The sequence below is a fragment of the Meles meles genome, chromosome 20 (assembly GCF_922984935.1).
Source record: "Meles meles chromosome 20, mMelMel3.1 paternal haplotype, whole genome shotgun sequence".
NCBI lineage: Eukaryota > Metazoa > Chordata > Mammalia > Carnivora > Mustelidae > Meles > Meles meles.
Window position 1 is genome coordinate 52,630,466 of NC_060085.1, and position 20,584 is coordinate 52,651,049.

The 20,584-nt window shown below is 40.2% G+C and overlaps 1 protein-coding gene across 1 annotated transcript; it reads right to left on the reverse strand.

Annotated features, from left to right (window-relative positions):
- Positions 1-1,318: 1,318 nt before the first annotated feature.
- Positions 1,319-20,572, reverse strand: EMC3 (ER membrane protein complex subunit 3). Its single transcript, XM_045992292.1, has 8 exons — positions 20,240-20,572; positions 12,248-12,305; positions 11,813-11,906; positions 9,831-9,935; positions 8,624-8,705; positions 8,277-8,356; positions 7,274-7,356; positions 1,319-2,527 (listed from the first exon to the last, which is right to left on the reverse strand). The coding sequence occupies exons 1-8, from the start codon at positions 20,392-20,394 to the stop codon at positions 2,399-2,401; spliced, it is 786 nt and encodes a 261-aa protein (XP_045848248.1). The 5' UTR covers positions 20,395-20,572; the 3' UTR covers positions 1,319-2,398.
- Positions 20,573-20,584: the final 12 nt, after the last annotated feature.

Below are 20,584 nucleotides of genomic sequence, written 5' to 3' on the forward strand. Positions count from 1 at the left end.
ACAGGGAAAAAAACAAACTTTGTGTGGTTGAAGAGGCAAAATGAAATGCTCTGAGATGCCTCATGGGAAGGAGGGTGACGTCACTCAATCATCAATTACTGCTTGTATGCCCATCCAACCAATATTTTTTGGTATATACCATACCACTCCCCACTTAAGTCAGGGTACAGCAGGTTGTGGACATTTTAATCTGCGGGTCTTTGCTGGTTCTCTCTGCTTGGAATGCCCTTCTACACTGCATAACCCTTCGGAGACCCAGGTCAAAGGTTAGTTCCCCTGTGAACCTTTGCTCCTTTAATATTTTGTTGAAGCAGCTATTTCAAATATCTTTATTTTTTAAAAAGATTTTATTTATTTTGGGGCGCCTGGGTGGCTCAGTGGGTTAAGCCGCTGCCTTCGGCTCAGGTCATGATCTCAGGGTCCTGGGATCGAGTCCCACATCGGGCTCTCTGCTCGGCAGCGAGCCTGCTTCCCTCTCTCTCTCTCTGCCTGCCTCTCTGTCTGCTTGTGGTCTCTCTCTGTCAAATAAATAAATAAAATCTTTAAAAAAAAAAAAAAAAAAATAAAAAAATAAAAAGATTTTATTTATTTATTTATTTTTTACAGAGAGAGTCACAGCAAGAAAGGGAACACAAGCAGAGGGAATGGGAGAGGGAGAAACAGGCCTCCTACAGAGCACGGAGCCTGATGGGGGGCTCGATCCCAGGATCCTGGGATCATGACCTGAGCTGAAGGCAGACTCCTAACAACTGAGCCACCCAGGCGCCCCTAAATATTTAAAGGTTAGGCTTTCTTAGCGTGGGTCCGTAGGTCACTATGACTAGGCTTTGGAGTTCTATCAACACCCCTGTGTTACGTGGGAACTTTCTGTGTCTATTCCCATGTGCAGTACTCTGGAGGGAAAGGTCAGAGCTTCCACTGGACTCCCAAAGAAGTTCCATGACCCAAAAAAGGGTTCAGAACCACCAATGTCTAATGACATCTAGTGAGTCGTAATTTCTTATGTCTCTCTAGTGAGTGCCTTGAGGGCAAGGGTCACATCTTTTTTTTTTTTTAAGATTTTATTTATGAGAGAGAAAGTGCGTGCACACGTGAACCAGGGGAGGGGCAGAGAGGGAGGGAGAAGCAGACTTCCCAATGAGCAGGGAGCCTGACGCAGGACTTCATCCAAGGACCCTGGGACCATGACCTAAGCCCAAGGCAGACACTTAACCAACTGGGCCTTCTGGGCATCCCACATCTTTTTCATCTTTGACTCTTGAGCACTGATCCATAAGACACTCAGGCACAAGGCTGTTAGTGACCCACAGAGGCAACATTTTATAGGCAGAGAAAACAGGATGTTTTAATTGGTAGAGTCAAGAGTTGTTTGTTCTTGATGACAGTGTTCAACATGCAAATTACATTCACCTTTTGGTACAGAAATGGCACCTGACACTTCCCTGGGACAGTCAATCCAGACAGAATGATTCCTGGGCCAACCTTAACTACATGTCTGCCAGCAACCGCACTTTCTCCCTTCTTACAGCAATATGCAAACTGTCTTATCCAGAAAAATTGGGAAATGAGGTCCTTCATTCAACAGAGTAGCCATATTTGGTACAGCACTATTGCTGTCAATGGATTTGATACATCCTGAACTCCAGCTCAAGACCTCAGATTATGTAACCTATCTCTGATGATCCCGAAGGCACTTGAGAATCCGGCAGTGTCTCAGTGTTGCCGATTTTCACCGGACAGTGTTAAGAGATAGAAGGCTGGCTAAGTCTGTCCTAGCCCTGGGTATTCACTCTCAAAAGAGCTTATTTGAATCAGATTTTGACCCATTTGCTCTTTATATCACTTTGTAGGCTCAAAATTAACAACACAGGGAGCTTTCACTTTGCTCATCCATAACTGCTAAATTTTCAGTAAGGAAAATGTATTATTTGTGTAAAGAAAGTTGTACAAATACTAACAAAAAATTAAAGGTAAAACACAAAGTATTTGGATCCCAAGAAAACAGGTGTTCACTGTGGTTAGAAGTCAGGCTGACTGCACTTAATAATTGGGTATAATCGACAATGCTTTTTCCAAAGACTGAATTTTTGCTAAGTTTTATACATTATAACTAGCTCGAGTATTCCCCCTTTCTTTGACTTTCATTATCAGAGTCACCGGAAGGAAAATGTAAAACATTTTAAAAATAGCTGCTTCTGGGTAAGTCATCTAGCACACACTCCCCAGATCTCCTCTACCTTCAGACATACAAGGGAACCTGGCTCAGATAAGAACAGTTCTTGCTGAACACCTGCCAGCTCATGCATCCTTCTTTTTATTCTGAGAGGGTCCAGCTCAAATCAAAGTTACAAAGTTAACCACTACTCTGAGTTCCTGACACAGCAAATCCCTGTGGTCTTCAAAAAATCGAGGTCTGTAATTCCTTCTTAAACATGCCTTCGAAGTGGAGGTCTTTGGCCATGAGCTCCTCTTCGACATCATCTAGTGCCCACTGGTGATCCGTCAGCTCCAAAGCTTCCCACTCTGTCTGCAAAGGAAGAGGACACCAGGGAAGGAAGAGGAGGGCTGTTACTGAGAGCAGTGCTGTTGTGGGAGCACTGATTCTAGCCAGCAGCTGGATTAAGCTATTTACATGTATAAACTCATTTCATCCTATGAGGTTCATCCTATGGCACCTGCCCTGTGCACCCCCATGCTCAATTTGTAGGCAAAGAGATTAAGGTTAAAAAAGGTAAAATAATCTGTCTGAGGTCACTAGAGCTAGTAACTAATTACATTTCTCAAACAGTCTATAAATGCTGACTACTTTTGCCTTTAATTTGCAGGTTTAAAAAAATGCTTTAGGAAATAGAATATGCAATACAAATGTTAGCTCATGGCTTTTTTTAAAAAAAGATTTTTACTTAAATTCTAGTTAGTTAACATACAGTACAATATTGGTTTTAGGAGTAGAAGTCAGTGATTCATCACTTACATACAATACCCAGTGCTCACCACGACACATGCCCCCCTTAATACCATCACCCATCTAGCCCGTTCCCCCACTCACCTCCCTCCATCAACCCTGTTTGTTCTCTACCATTAAGAGTCTCTCATGGTTTGCGTCCCTCTCTCTCTTACCCCACATATGTTCATCTCTTTTGTTTCTTAAATTCTACATGAGTACAATCATATGGTATCTTTCTCTGACTTCACTTAGCACGATACATTCTAGCTCCATCCACATCGCTGCAAATGGCAAGATTTCATTATTTGGTGGCTGAGTAATATTCCAGTGTGTGGTACACACACATCTTCTTTATCTGTTCATCTTCTTTTTTTTAAAAAAAGATTTTATTTATTTATTTGAGACAGAGAGAGAACAGGAGCAGGGGGAGTGGGGCACAGGAAGAGGAGGAGTAAGAATCAGACTCCCCATTGAGCAGGGAGCCTGTGTGGGGCTCAATTCCAGGACCCTGGGATCATGACCTGAGTCAAAGGCAGACACTTAACCAACTGAGTCACCCAGGCGCCCCTCCATTTTTTAAAAAATACAATTGACACGCCATAAACTTCACCCTTGGAATATGTACAATGTAGTGGTTTTCAGTGTGGCTTCACAAAGAAATGCAACCATCACCACTACCTAATTTCAGAACACTTTCGGCACTACAAAAAGAAGCTCTATTTCAAATAGCAGATGCCCCCCATTAAGCCCCTCTCCCAACCCCTGGCTACTGCTACTTTACTTTCTGTATCTTTGGATTCACCTATTCTGGATATAATATGTGGCTTTTTCTTACTGGTTTCTTTCACTTATGATGCTTTCAAGGTTCCTCCCTGTTGTAGCATGTATTGGTACATCGTTGCTTTTTGCTAAATATTCCAATGAACACTTTTATTGTCCATACACTGTATGTATATCCCAAAAGGTTTCATTTTGCTCATCCGTTCATAAAATGGACATGTGGATTGTTTCTACTCTTGGACTATTATGAATAGTGCTCTGAACATTCTTTCTTTCTTATTTTTAAGATTTATTTACTTGACAGAGAGAGAGAGCGAGCCTGCACAAGCAGGAGGAGTGGCAGGCAGAGGGAGAGGTAAAAGCAGGCTCCCAGTGGAGTGGGGAGCCCGATGTGGGACTCGATCTCAGGTGGGATCATGACCTGAGCCAAAGGCAGACACTTAACCGACTGAGCCACCCAGGTGCCCCTCTGAACATTCTTGTGTAAGTTTTTGTGTGGACATAGGTTTCCAATTCCCTTGGCTATTTACCTAAGTGCGGATTGGTGGTCGTATGGTAATTACGTTTAACTTTTTCAGGATGGGCTAAAAACTGCTTTCCTTAGTGACTGCACCATGACCAGCAATAGGATAATTCCAATTTCTTCACATCCTTGTTTACAACTGTTAGTGTCCATCTTTTTTATTATAGTCATCGAGTGAGTCACTATGGTTTTGATCTGCATTTCTCCCATGGCTAACAATGCTGAGCATGCTTTCATGAACTTACTGGGTATTTGCATATCTTCTGTGGAGAAATGTTTACTCAAAACTTTTGCCCACTTTTAACTGGAATGTCTTACTGTGGCTGAGTTCTGAGAGTTTTTTATTCTGAATACTAGACCGTTATTAGAGATACAGTTTGCAAATATATTCTCTAATACTGTCTTTTCATTTTCTTGATGGTGTTCTTTGAAGTACGAAAGTTTTCTTTTTTTAAGATTTTATTTATTTGACACAGAGAGAGAGAGATAGAGACAGCAAGAGAGGGAATACAAGCCAGGAGAGTGGGAGAGGGAGAAGTAGGCCTCCTGCTGAGCAGGGAGCCTGATGCGGGGCTCAATCCCAGGACCCCAGGACTATGACCCAAGCCAAAGGCAGATGCCTAATGACTGAGCCACTCAGGCACCCCAAAAGTTTTCATTTTTACAAAGTTCCATTTATCTGTTTTTCCTTTTGTTGCTTGTACATTTTTTTAAAAGATTTTATTTATTTATTTATTTGACCGACAGATATCACAAGTAGGCAGAGAAACAGGCAGAGAGAGAGAGGAAGGGAAGCAGGCTCCCCGCTGAGCAGAGAGCCTGAAGTGGGGCTGGATCCCAGGACCCTGGGATCATGACCTGAGCCAAAGGCAGAGGCTTTAACCCACTGAGCCACCCAGGCGCCCCTGTTGCTTGTACTTTTAATGTCGTGTCTAAGAAATCACTGCGTAATGCAGTGTCAAACATTTTACACCTATGTTTTCTTCTAAGGCTTTTATAGTTTTACCTCTTAAACCATTTAAAGTTTCTTCTTTTTTTTAATTGTGGTAAAATAGGTAACATAAAATTTGCCACTTTTAACGTTTATAAATATATAATTCAATGGCATTAATTACATTCACAATGCTGTGCAGCCATCAAGACTATGTATTTCCAAAATTTTTCATCCCCAGAAGAAGAAACTCTGTACCCAGGCAGCGGTAAGATATTCTTTCCCCCAGTGGACTGTCTTGGCACCTCTTGTTGAAAGTCAATTGATCTGAAATGTATGGGGGGGCACTTGGGTGGCTCAGTGGGTTAAAGCTTCTGCCTTCGGCTCAGGTCATGATCTCAGGGTCCTGGGATCAAGCCCCTCTGCGGACTCTCTGCTCAGCGGGGAGCCTGCTTCCCTTCCTCTCTCTCTGCCTGCCTCTGCCTACTTGTGATCTCTGTCTGTCAAATAAATAAATAAATAAATAAATAAATAAATAAATAAATAAATAAATCTTTAAATGTATGGGTTTATTCTGACCTCCTCAATTCTACTGCATTTATCTGTAGATCTGTCCTTATGCCAGTACCATACAGTCTTGTTCACTGTAGCTCTGAAGTAGGTTTTAAATCGGGAAGTGTTAGTCTTCCAACTTTATTCATATTAAACTCTAATTGGGCTATTCTGGGTCTCTCGCATTTCCATATGATATTCAGGATCAGCCTGTCAATTTCTGTAAGAAAGGTATATGGAATTTTGAAAGGGACTGTATTGAATCTGTAGAGAATTTTGGGAGTACTGCCATATTGACAATATTAAGTCTTTTAATCGATGAACGTGGATGTCTTTCCATTCATTCAGGTCTTACCTTAATTTCTTTCAGCAATGCTTTATAAATTCCTTGTAAAAGTCTCATCTTTCTTTTGTTAAATATATTTCCAAGTATTTTACTTTTTGATACTACTTTATTTTTTTAAAAGATTTATTTATTTGAGAGACAGAGATCACAAGAAGGCAGAGAGGCAGACAGAGAGAGAGGAGGGAGCAGGCTTCCCGCTGAGCAGAGAGCCTGATGTGGGGCTCGATCCCAGGATCCTGGGATCATGACCTGAGTGGAAGGCAGAGGCTTTAACCCACTGAGCCACCCAGGCACCCCTTGATACTACTTTAAATGGAATTTTTTTCTTAATTTCATTTTCAGATTCTTTAATGCCAGTGTGTAGAAATACAAATGATTCTTGCATTTACCGTTCATCTTCTAAAAGATGGTCTAAAAACAAGTCCTTGCTGGACTTGTTTGTTAGCTCAAACAGTTTTCCTTGTGGGTTGCTTACAATATTCTGTATACAAGACCATGTCATTTGCAAACAGAGATCATTTCCTTCTTCCTTTCTAGTGTAGATGCCTTTTATTTCTTCTTGCCTAATGGCCCTGGCTAATCATCCAGCACAAGGTTCAACAGAAGTGGCAAGGGTGGACATTGTTGTCTTGTTCCTAATCTTAGGGGGAAAGCTGTTAGTGTTCCACCACTGAGTATGATGTTAGCTGTGGGTTTATCATAGATGCCTTCCATCAAGATGAGCAAATTCCCTTCTGTTTCTAGTTTTTATCATGAAAAATTAGTGAGGTTTTGCTGTACAAAAATTATACTGGATTTTACATAGTGCAGGATCATTTCATGAAAAGGCTTTTAATATTGATATTTTTTTAAAAAGAAATTTATATCTGATGTCCACAGGGTCCTAAATAGTTCAGAATATTCTAAATGTTTACTTGGTGTCTCTGAATGGACTCTATTTACAGCTTCATTTACAGTGTGGCTTAAATTTGAGTGAGCATTTAAAAGCTAGTAAAAGTACCAAGAATCTCCAATTTATTTACAGCTGACTCTGTCTCAGAAGAAGAAAGAAATATGTAAACACAAATTCGTTTGTGCTAAATTTAAATGATGGAACCATCCATACGACACTCACTTCAGGGAACCCAACATTAAAGTAACTGTCCACTAATGTCTTTCAGAGCATTAGCGAAGCTACGGTAGGTGTGAGCGTACCTTGAAAGCTTTGTTGGTGTCTGCGGGCATGGCCATGGCTGCTCCCGTCATCTGCTCCTGCATCATCCGTGACTGGTCAGCGGCTGCAGTGTAAGGCACACCGATGTGAGTGCCAGGGCTCCGCAAGCACCCAGCACCCTCTGGGAAGAACGGTCCTCACACAACACTGACAGGTGCTCAGGAAGGGATGGGAGCCCCGTAGGAAAGATTCACTGACTGGCCCTCCCACACACTGGCTATGTGACCTAGGGAAAGTCACTCTACCTCGTCTGAGAAATGGGCCTGATAATAACAGAAAGTAACTGAAGGAAGTGCTAAACTTGATTTCAAGTGTAAACAATCACTACAGCCACCGGTTATAGAACAACTATTTTATGCCAGGCACTTCACGAAGTGCTTTACATATTCTGCCTCGTTCACTGCTTACAACAAACTCAGACGTTAATTATTAAGGTCTCTATTTTACAAATGAGCATCCGATCAAAGTGGTTAAGTCACTTGCCCGAGGTCCCAACCATTAAATGAGAGAGCCAGGATTGGTCCTGGCAAGAACTCTAGTCAATGAACTAACTGGTCAAACCAGGCCTTTTTTCAGCTTCAGTTTACAGGCTTACATTACGGTACTGGATTCCTCACAGGAGGCTTTCATACCTTGGGGAACTAAATATTGTCCCTGTGATTTCCAGGGAGAATTCAGATCTTCAGCTGATCCTGGGATTTTTTTTTTTTTTTTTAAGATTTTAAGTAATCTCCATACCCAGCGTGGGGCTTGAACTTACAACCCTGAGATCAAGGGTTGCATGCTCCATCGACAGAACCAGTCATATGCTCTAACCCTGGAATCTGTAAGACTCTTGCAGAATACTTCAGAAATTTATAAAGTTTAAGGAGTGAAGCATTGTATTTGACTATGCTAACAAACGAACAGACTACATGAGTTTTCTGGCCCTGGCATGGATGACTGTCTATCAAAGTATTCGATTAAACCCAACATGCTTCTTACCATTATCTTGGCCCAGAATCAGAGAGTAAATGCTCCGAAGCCCAAAGACATTGAGGAAGTACCAGGATGCAGAACTCACCCTAGGAAAGCAAAAGTGAAACAACATAGGTAGTTATTTTAGAATTAACAGAGTTCACAATTTTCTATCACCCAAAGAGTATATAAAAGAATCACTTGGGGTAAGGCTAAAAGTTGTCATAATCCACCCATGGCATTTTGAGTGGAGTTTCAATGAGAAAAATCAAAAATCTATTCCAGTGAAGAATGCAAATCAGAAATTCTGTTCTTTAAGGGACATTGGTTTTAGCTTTTGGTTTGTGCTTTTATAAAGGAAAGAAAGTTCTTACCAGGATGCATCTAATGTGAGTAGTTCAATTCCCTGTTGCAGCATAGGCTTGAAACGGAGAGTCAGTGGAAATGGGACCTTGGCTACAGAAAAGAGAGAGAAAGTTCACAATCTTTTCTTGCTGTTTTTAGAACAGTTTAAGCATGAATACATGTAATCCTTCCATGAGGTAGAAACTCTGTACCATACATAGTTTGCAATGATTTCTACCAGGAAATTTGTGTCAATTTCTGAAAAAAATAAGGCAAATGTCACTCTATTATAGTTCCTTCAACACAAGCTTCTCTATTGCTTAAGAAGCAGGGACTCTGGGGATGCCTGGGTGGCTCAGTCGGTTAAGCCCCTGCCTTCAGCTCAGGTCATGATCCCAGGGTCCTGGGACTGAGTCCCACATCAGGCTCCTTGTTCAGCAGGGAGCCTGCTTCTCTCTCTGCCTCTGCCTGCCACTCTGCCTGCTTGTGCTCTCTTTCTCTCTCTCTGACAAATAAATAAATAAAATCTTAAAAAAAAAAAAAAAGGCAGGGACTCTGAGTTGTGACCTAAAATTAGAAAAGAAACTTGCACTGATCTGTAAAACCCAAAATGGAATATATACACATAGAGAACTACATTCCTGAGAAATGAAATTGATTCAAAACAAATTATAAATAGGCAACTCACTCCAATACTTAGGAAATTAAGTCAAAATAGAAACATGCTTCCCTCCATCCTACTTAATGAGAATTAATTTTGGATACGAATGAGCAAGTCATTCACTTAAGTTCCTATTTGTAAAAAAACATCCACATCTTGAACTAATGATGAGTTTGGGATAAGAGCCATAAAGTCACAGCATATGAAAATTTTTTTCAAAGATTGTGATTAGTTTCCAGGGCACCTGGGTGGCTCAGTCAGTTAAGCTTCTGCCTTTGGCTCAGGTCAAGATCTCAGGGTCCTGGGATCGAGCCCCATGTTGGTCTTCCTGCTCAGTGGTGAGTCTGCTTCTCTTTCTCCCTCTCCCTCTGACCTTCCCCCTGCTCATGCTTGCTTTCTCATGCTCTCCCTCGCTCAAATAAATACAAACTTTAAAAAAAAAAAAAAAAGAATATGGTTAGAGAATATGGGACCCATTATATTAGTGTCTCAGCAGCGCTTGGATTTCTCTGAACAGGGACATGGGAAAGGATCATAGCTAAATGAACCTGAAGTCTTCTGGGTCTGAAACTCACTTGTGACAAAGCCTGAGAACGTCATGTTGATCCATCCACCAATAAGAATCATAGGGAGCACATTTGTTACATTGCCTTTCATCATGTCTGTGAGCATAGTGGGATCTATGACAAAAACAAGAGACAGCATTTTACCACTGTTGGCAGGAACTTCTCCCTGATTTTCTGTAAATTTTTAATTTATATGATAATTAAACTAATACAAGTTCACTGTAAAAAATACAAACGACATGGAAACATAGGATTAGACAGCTTCTCTGAGCCTACTCTCTGAATACTTTTAATTCTTTGTTGCATATCCTTCCATCTTTATACATACATGTATAAATATGCCCATGTATTTACACACACAAGTTTCCATATGTATACAATAAACAGATATTATACTTACTAATCTGCTTAATTTTAAAAAAGTAAATATATTGTAGATGGTATTTTCACATTGGTTTAATATCTCTCTCTATTTTCAGTGTGTGCATAAGAGTCTACTATGTGGTCACACATTACTTCTGGATGGACCTATAGATTGTTTTTTCTTTTTCTTTTTTGGCCAATAAACACCGTTGCCAACAACTACCTAGTATATAATCTGCATGTGATGTGTTTCTGTAAGAGAAATTCTTAGAAGAATTCTTAGAAGAATTTCTAGGTCAAGGGGTTTGAACATTTAAAATGAACTTGAGGCACCTGGGTGGCTCAGTGGTTTAAGCCTTGGCCTTCAGTTCGGGTCATGATCTCAGGGTCCTGGGATTGAGCCCCATATCAGGCTCTCTGCTCGGCAGGGAGCCTGCTTCCCCCACTCTGTCTCTGCCTGCCTCTCTGCCTACTTGTGATTCTCTCTCTGTCAAATAAATAAATAAAATATTTTAAAAATAAATAAATAAATAAAATGAACAAATGCCATCAGATTGTCCTTCAACAGTAGCAGGAGGGCCTAACTTCCCAAGACTTTGACAGTAGTAGCTTTGTGAAGCTTTCAATCTTCGTCAGTTTAATGGTCTAAAAAGGACATCTTGGGGGCACCTGGGTGGCTCAGTTGTCTAAGCATCCGACTCTAGATTTTGGCTCAGGTCATGATCAGTTCGTGTATTCGAGCCCTACAGGCTCTGTGCTCTGCGGGAAGTCAGCTTGAGATTCTCTCTCTCTGGCTCCCTCTGCTTCTACCCCCCAACCCCCACTGGGTGTGCACACATCTCTCTCAAATAAATAAATAAATCTTTAGAAAAACTAAAAAGGACATCTTGTTCTAATTTGCATTTTGTGGATTTAGTGAAGTCAAGTATCTCTTCATACATAAATTGGTCTTTTGTTTCTTGTGGGCTTTCTAAAAGACTTATTAAAATCAATTGTAGGACCTTCTGTCCGGGTTTCTTACTTAGAGAAATGGGTATTAAAATAAGAAGACAGCCAACACAGAATAATAGATTATTTTGTTTTACTTTAAAAGTGCTATGTTTTTTCACATGACTAAGGGTCAGCAGAAGTAAGAAGTCCGTTAGAGCAAAAATTGTATGGTGGGCCAAGCAATCATGTCTGACAAAGAAATGGCTGGGCTGGGAAGTGGTTAAGAGCTCTTCCTCTTTCAGACAGAAGCTGGGTGGCCATCTGTCAGCAAGGGGATCCAGACACTGGCTGGGAGATGGGACTAGGATGCTTTACCAACTGTGCTCCACAGAGCTCTGGGTCCTGAGGAACAGCAAAGGGAAGAGACTCAGGGATAATGGCTCTAGTTTCCTCATCCCCCAGCCAGCGGCTCTTTTTTCTTTTTTTTAAATCCACTTTATACATTAGCATTCCCAGATGATTTTTTTGGGGGGGGGGGAGAGCTCCACTTGTGTAGGTCCCTGTATTAGATGATCTCTAAGCCCCTTAGATTTCTATCTCATACAATTTAACATTTAAATAAATCACATCCTCTTCCTGCCCTCCCCCAACTCATGTTAAGAATCTTCCTTAAAGATGACAGAAGGGAGAAAACATACCAGTCATAGGAGAAGGAGGCACTACCTTCCTTTTAGTTTTTTTGAAAAATCCATCCTCTGGGTTGTTGAAGTAATATTTTCGTGTCAAGAAAGACTAGTAGAAAAGAGAGCTTTTTAAGTTTTAAAACTGTGACAGAGCAAATTGTCAAATTATTCCCCAGAGGTTTAGTCAGAAGGTCCTTAGAATACGCTGTTACACTCCGAGCTGGCCACCTACTTGGCATCCAACCTGACACTTTAGCTGAGTCACATTTAAAAACAATTTCCTAAGAAGGGCAAGGTCACAATGACAGCAGACACCACTAGGCCACAGCTGAATTACAGATTTGCCAAACTTGAGCTTTCCCCAAAGAGTCCCCTTATTAAGCATTCAGACATCTACTGCCCTCAACAGTGAATTGTGGAACTTTAAAAAAAAAAAAGAGAAATGAGTACCTGTTTGGGAATGTATTTTCCATTTTCCCTGAGGACTCTGCTCCGAATTAGGACCTGACTGAAAAATACAACCAAGACAATGAGATTTTTAAAAGCGAAACACTAGAAGAAAATGAAGAATAAGAGTAGAAGACCTATTTAAACACAAGAGAGAGCCTATTTGGCAACAGTCCTGTGGGGACACTTTTCAAAATACAAGTGTCCTTAAAACCAATATAATATATTTAACCCAACAATCAGGTCTTCAAAAAAGCATTTTTCAGAAGTCACTGTGTTTATGAATAAAAATTTCCAAGGAAGGCACGTTTGGAACATCACACTCGGCTTTTTCTTATTGTATAAGAAGCTAAGAAGGAACTTTCTCTGAGTGAAAACAGTAAGAACTGGATACTCCTCAGGAGATCCGGGGGCGGGGGGAGGGAGGGTGAGGACAAAAGAAAGAACTTTTAAAACGCCACAGAGAAATGAGTACAGCATTTGACAGGATTGATCCCCGAGAGACAACAAATAGAAATTCTAGCAGGATTCAGACCGTTAGTAAACTCTCAATAAACACTTACTGAATTAATAAATTATTTGGTGATATCTGACTATAACTGATTATTAAACAGAGTGTGATACAAGTGGGTGGTGCGAAGACACAGATGCCAAACAGGGCAGAGATCAAAATACTAATGTTTGCTAGGTTTTCAAACGTCGTTTTAATGGAGGAAAACCCCCTTAAGTTAATGGAAATCCTTCTTGGAAAGTGAAAAAAAAAAAAAAAAAAAAACCAGACAGACAGAAATAAACAACGTGCAAATTGTGCTTGCTTTTGTCTCTACTCCTCAGTATAAACCACCTACTCTAATCAGGGTCCCCTTGTCACCTTACGCGTATTCTAGACTCTCCATGTGCTGGGAATGCTCTAGTACCCCACTTCTTCACGAGTTCTACCATTATATCATAATACCTTCTTCAAGCCCTACCCTCTCCAAGAAACTCTGCCTGGTGCCCTCATGGAATTCTCTCTGGTCTTCCTCCACTTGACCTCAACATAGACTTACAGAGGTGACATGTAGTATGTTCTGTCCCCCGGAGCTAGTCTAAAGCTACTCCAGGTGTGGCCTGTGTACCAGTGCTGGCCTGTGACAAGGTTAAGTGCAGACATTCAAAATAAGGGTTTAGGAACATTTATAATAATTTGGTATTTCCACAATATCCAAATAAGTATGTACTAAAATAGTTTATAAAAGCATCGGTCTATGACAGATTGGAAATCAAAAAAACAAAAAAATGGTCCTTCATCACTGATGGTTTAGGCAGCATTGGGTCTAGAGTAACAGATAAAAATTTAAGCTCTAGAGTTGAACAGATGGGTTCAAATCCTGGCTCTGCCACTTAGCTATGCAATCATGGGTGAGTCATTTAAATTTCCCATGCCTCCTTTCATATTATGCACAATAACAAGATTTATTCTCATTGGGAAAATACTTCTTGAACTTCTGAATGCCATATACTATTAGGTGACATGAACAACAGTCATCAAAAAGCAAGTATCTCAGGGCGCTTGGGTGGCTCAGTAGGTTAAGCAGCTGACTCCTGATTTCGGCTTAGGTCATGATCTCAGGATCCTGGGATCAGGTCCTTTGTCGTGCTCCGCATTTGAGGGCAGTCTGCTTGAGGAGTCTCTCTCTCCTTATCCCTCTGCTCCTCCCTCTGCTCTCTCTCTCAAATAAATAAATCTTTTTTTTTTTAAGATTTTATTTATTTATTTGACAGACAGAGACAGTGTAAGAGGGAACAGAAGCAAGGTGGGGGGGTGGGAGAGGAAAAGCAGGCTTTCCGCTGAGCAGGGAACCTGATGAGGGGCTCAATCCCAGGACCCTGGGATCATGGGCTGAGCCAAAGGCAGACAACTAACAACTGAGCCACCCAGGCGCCCTTTAAATAAATAAATTTTACCAAAAAGGCGCGGGGGGGGGGGGGCAAATAGCTTATGAAAGTTAACGTCTAGTGGGAGATAAAGACATTGATTAAATAACCATAGGAATAAATGTTAAATTCACCTGTTATGTCCTAGGAAGGATAGATGGATGGTATGGTGGGAGTATATAACATGGGGTTTTGACCAAGTCTAGGAAGTTAAGGTCTGGGAAAACACTTTGATGATGATGCATGACTGTGTTGGAATCTTAGGACAACTAGAGATTACCTTGGCAAAGTGCTGGAGGGAACAGCATGGGCAAAAGCCCTGCAGCAGGCATAAAGACTATGTCTCTGAGGACCTGAGAAAAGGCCACATGGCTAGAAGAAAGAGAACTACAGAAAACATAGTGAAAATGAGACTTGAGAGACGTGCAAGAGACATACTATATAAGGCCACATGCATCCCAGTATACATTTTTAAATTGTGGTAAAAAATACGTAATATAAAATTTACCACTGTAATCCTATTTAAGCACACAATTCAGTAGTATATATACATATACAAACACAATGAAATATTAGCCACCAGAAAGGAGATCCTGCTGTCTGCAACAACATGGTTGAAACTTGAGAGCATTATGCTAAGTAAAATTAGCCCAGAGAAAGACAAACACTGTATGATCTCATTTATATTTGGAATCTTAAAAAAAAAAAAGTGTCAAACTCATAGAAACAGAAATTAAAATGGTGGTTACTGGGGGATGAAGGAGATGGGGAGATGCCGGCCAAAAGGTAGTTATAGGATGAATTCTGGGGGTTTAACATATAGTATAGTGACTATAGTCAATAAAACTGTGTAATGCAGTTGAAATTTACTGAAAGAGTAGACCTTAAGCATTCTTTAATACTGATTTTTTTAAAAAAGGTAAGTATGAGGTGGTGTATATGTTAATTGATTGTGATAATCAATTCAGAAAAGTATATGTATCTCAAATCACATTATACATTTCATTTAGTTACAAAATGTATTGAAATGTGACACATGCTATAACATGGATAAACCTTGAAAACATTATGCTAAGTAAAATAAGACAGGCACAGAGGGACAAATGTTATATGATTCCACTTACATTAAGGTACCTAGAGTAGTCAAATTCATAGAAACAAAAAGTAGAGTGCTGGTTGCAGGAACTGGGTGGAAAAGAGATGGGGAGTTATTACTTAATATGTTCAGAGTTTGTTTGGGATGATGAAAATACTGCGGAAGAGGATGAGGGGGATGTTTGCACAACAGTGAGAATGTACTTAATGCTTCTGGATTGTACACTTAAAAATAGTTTAAAAAAAAAAAAATAAAAGAGTGAGGTGCCTGGCTGGCTTCATTGGTGGAATGTGTGACTCTTGACCTCAGGGTTGTGAGTTTGAACCCCATGTTGGGTGTGGAGAGTACTTAAAAAAAAAAAAAAGGAGCAAAAGGGAAATACTGAGGGTTTTTTAAAAAATATTTTTTATTTTTTAATACTGAGGATTTTAAGCTGAGCTCTTGATATATATAGTTTCATTTAATGATTACCACTGCATATGGCATATGTTATTTTCCTTTTGCATGTTTTGTCACTTGGACTGAAACTCCCTGAGGGTAGGGTCTTGGCCTTGTCATATCTTGTATCCTATAACATATGGTACAGAGCAGGGCACATGGTAGATTAACAATAAAAATTTGGTCACTATAGATAGTTCAGGCCTTCTTCAGGCACTGTAATCAACAGAAGTTCCCCTACATCTCCTGTATTTTCACTGCTGAGGAATTTTGTAGAACTGGGGTTGAGAACATGACCTTGAGGCATTTCAACCCTAAATCAAGGCAAGCTTAAATTATCCTATATTTTTTTCAGATAAATAACAATATTCTTAATAATTAACTGACACTCCTCTTTTTTCCCTACGTTTCTTGCTTGAGTGCTCTTTGATCTCTTCTCTATATGATAAAAATTTCATATCATTCTTCCATTGACATCTACCATAGTTAATCAATAGTTTTTAAAATTAATTAATTATTTTTTATTAACATATAATATATTATTTGTTTCAGGGGTACAGGTCTGTGATTCATCAGTGTTACACAATTCACAGCACTCACCATAGCACAGACCCTCCCCAATGTCCTGTATATTCTAAACACTCAGTTTCTCTGAGGTCTGAGAATACGATAAGAAATTTTTAATTTTGCATTTCCATTTCTGTTACTCTTGAAAAATAAGTCCTTACACTGCTTATAAAGACAAAGCTCTTCTGCATTGATAATTTGCAATTGAAAGACATTTTCTTAAAACTTTTTTTTTTTAAATTTAGGTAGGCTCCATGTTCACCCTAAGATCAAGACCTAAGCTGAGATCAAGAGTCAGACAACTAACCAACTCAGTCACCCATGCACCCTGAAAGCTTTAGTTTTTAAAGCTGGTATTTCTCAAATTGGAGTTTAATCATATATTAAAGACCTGAGTTTGTTTTTTTCCTTTCCTAAGAGTCGGTATATTCTTTGAGCTTGAGTACCATTTTTTCCAGACATTCTATCCCCAACTGCGATTTACTATATTTTATTCATTTATCTTTCAGTTTGGGCTTAATATATTTTAGAAAAATTTTAGTAAGTTTAGAGGCACCAAAAGCTTAATAATTTATGACCAAAGGTTCCATTTTTATTTAGGCTAATGGAAACTTATGCTATATTTAGAGGAATGTTTTACAACCAGAAAACATGTTTTGCCTTGGTTTTGGCAGGTTGAGAACCACGTGCTCAGCATTCTATCCAAGTTGACAGGATGACCTGGTGGGGTACTGTCACACCATGTAGAAACTGGCATGATTCAGACATCTCACATAAAGGAACAATAATGACCAGAGAGGTTTGAGTTTTCTCTAAGGTAGTCGTTCTCCATGGAGGTGGTCCTGCCCTCTGGGGGACTTCTGGAAATCTGTGGAACTTTTTTGATTGTCAGAATGATGGAGTAAAGAAATTAACTGTCATTTGTTAGGGGTAAGAGATGCTAAGTATTCCTCAGTGCTGGAAACAGTTGTGCAATTCAAAGAACCATCTCATGTTTCATACTACTTTTGAATATCTCATTGAATTGCTTTTAATTATGAGCCTCAAACCTAATTCCCTCTTTTTTTCCACAGGGAAGGAAGAAGTGATTTTTATATATATTCAACTTCCAGGTACACAACCACCAAGTATGTATAAGGAAAACTCACTTTGTTTTGTTCAGAACTTTATCAAGAGTAGTTCCTCATTTAGTAAAATCGCATCCAAAACAGCACTGCCTTCTGTGGTACTAAATAGTGAGTACTGTATCAGCCTACAGTTGAACCTGTCCCAACGAAGGTGATTTTATAGTGAGGTGCATGCTTTGCCTTGTGCATTACACTTTTGAGGACCATTGTGAACAAGTACTTATGAAATAGAAATTAAATTATTTTTCTTTTATTTCTCCTTTGTCACAACTAGGGCATTACATTGTCGTTTTTATTGAAGTATAGTTGACACACAATGTCACATTAGTTTCGGGTATACAAAATAGTGATTTGACAACTCTGTACATTATGGTGTGCTCATATATGTAGCTACCATATGCCACCATACAACACTACTACAATCTCATTGACTATGCTGTACCTTTCATCCACATGATTCATTCTGTAATTGGAAGCCTGTACCTCCCACTCCCCTTCACGCATTTACTCATCCCCCTATCTCCCTCCCCTCTGGCAACCATCAATTTGATCTCTGTATTTATGGGTCTGTTTCTGCTTTTGTTTTGTTTTTTTTTAGATTCCACATATAAGTGAAATCATATGGCAATTGCTTTTCTCTGTCTTATTATTTCATTTAGGATATAGTAGCCTCTAGGCCCATCCATGTTGTTGCAAACATCATGTTGTTTGTTTGTTAAGTATTATTTTTATTTATAGAGTGCAGGAACTGTGAATTTCATCTTGGGTTAGAAAAAGGAGCTGTGGGGACGCCTGGGTGGCTCCGTCGGTTAAGTGTCTGCCTTTGGCTTAGGTCACGATGCCAGGACCCTGGGACAGAGTCCCACATCAGGCTCATTGCTCAGTGGGGAGTCTGCTTCTCCCTCTGCCTGCCGCTTCCCCTGCTTGTGCTTGTTCTCTTTCTCTGACAAATAAATAAATAAAATCCACCCCCCAAAAAAGGAGCTATGGGTGCGATATCATTCAGAAACATCATTCTGAAATCACACAGTCAACCAAGAGCAGAAAACTGTGGCAGAGAATCTATGACAACAGTAATTGTGGTCAAGAGAATTTAACTTGAATTTAATTTAGCTGATCTGAGTTTAAGTACAGGCACAGTATTTTACAATTTTGGCTATTTGGGGTAGGCTAATTTCTCTGGCTTTCTTTTCTTCAACTGTAAACATGGGTTCAGGATTATCTAACTTGGTGTGATTGTGAGGATAAAATGAGAACAATTTATTGGTGTTAATAAATGCTATATATCTGAGCTCTCTTCACATTGCATCTTTTTATAGCCTTCCTTTCTGTGGAGAACGGACTTCAGGTTATCTCAGGAGGTTGGTTCTCAACAGTTCTGCAACTGATGCCACTGAAAAATAACTGAAGTGGCCGCTATGGTGTAGTGGAAAGAATTCCCGACTTAGGAACCAGAAAATCTGGCCTCAAGTTCAGAATGTCATCATTCTGATGACACCTCTTAAGCATCAGTTTCTATAAAATGGGACACCATGAAACCTCTTAAGCGTCAGTTTCTATAAAATGGGACAGCAACATCTATCTCATAAGAGTTGCTTTGAATTTTAAATAAGTTAATGAATGTAAGTGCTTAGCTTAGTGCCTGGCATAGAGTAAGTGCTTAATAAATATCGGTTTATTATTATTCTCAGCCTAACTGGGAAGCATAACTGAAAATGATAAAGCAGTGCTTCCTAAACTTCAGTCACTCTCATTCCATGGTTATGATTTTTGTTTTATTCACTAGCACTTGTAGTATTAAAAACTTAGTATTTTTTAAAAGATTTTATTTGTCAGAGAGAGCACAAGAAATGGGAGTATTAGGCAGAGGAAGAAGCAGGCTCCCCGCTGAGCAAGGAGCACAATGTGGAACTTGATCCTACCACTGGGATCATGACCTGAGCCAAAGGCAGACACTTAACTGACTGAGCCATCCAGGTGTCCCAAAAGCTTAGTATTTTTTACATATCAACTTTTTCTACTTATGTAAGTTTTAACATAAATCTTTAAGTTGACAACCAATGGAAAACCAGTATTAGTTGCCACACTTAACATAAAGACAATAAAGACAAAATATAATTGAATCTTGGTAAGATACTGTTGCTTGTTGACAGTTCTGAGCCCGAGACTTGCTATTTCTTAAAATGGGAGATAAGTAAGTGATAGCGAAGTGGTTAAAGACACAGCAACATTTCCCTAAGATGATCTCTGAAAATAATCACAATGATTCACTGGAATTTTTAAAAAATTTTAATATGGTGGGGGCACAAATCTAGATAACTAAAATCATCTCAAATTACCTCTCTCCACAGATAAATACTGTAATGAAGCACATGAGAAAGAAGTTGCCTCCACTCCTGAAGGAGAAATGATAATTACAACCCCCCACATCTCTATGGCAATTCTACATTTGCACAGCACTTGGTTACTTAGTATCTCAGCTGACCACCACAGTAGCTTGTAAAAGGAATAGTGTAAACACACCCACCTTATACATAGTTCATAGATAAGAGGGTTGGCCATTGGCCTAACAATTAACAGCAACATTTTTTTTTGAGCACTTAATGGGTCCCAAGCCCTGTGCTAAAGGCTTTGTAGGCTTCATTTAAAATTTAATCCCCACGCCTGCTCTATGAGGCATCTCCTGTTATCCTCATTTTACAAATGACTAAAGGGAAACACAGAGGTAACACAGGCAAGGTGACCCAGCCTTTGGGGCGCGATGTCAACCCGAACAAACTGACAAAACCCCTGTACTTTCTTGCCCAAGGTCACAGGGGAGTGAGGCCGCCAGAGAGGGAAGGCGCTGACCTGTCGGAGACTTGCTCCTGGGTGAGCTTCTTGTCGCTCTGCAGCAGGATGGACACGTAGTGGCGGATCATGCCCACAAAGAAGGTGATGATAACGATGGGTAGGACCACCCAAAGGCGGATGTTGGAGTCGAGCAGCAGCTCCGGCCCCGCCATCTTCACAGAGAGCCGGCTCCCACCCCGTGTAACCGGGTTTCTCTCCCCGCGGGGCGCGAAGGCCCCTCTTTGATTTCGCCTGTGGGCCCTGTCACGCCTCTCAGCCTTCCGGGCCCGGAGCCCAACTCCAGCTTTGGCCCTCGCGGACTGCCCCTAGCCCTGCCGCCTGGCCGCCCACTTCCGGCGCGGA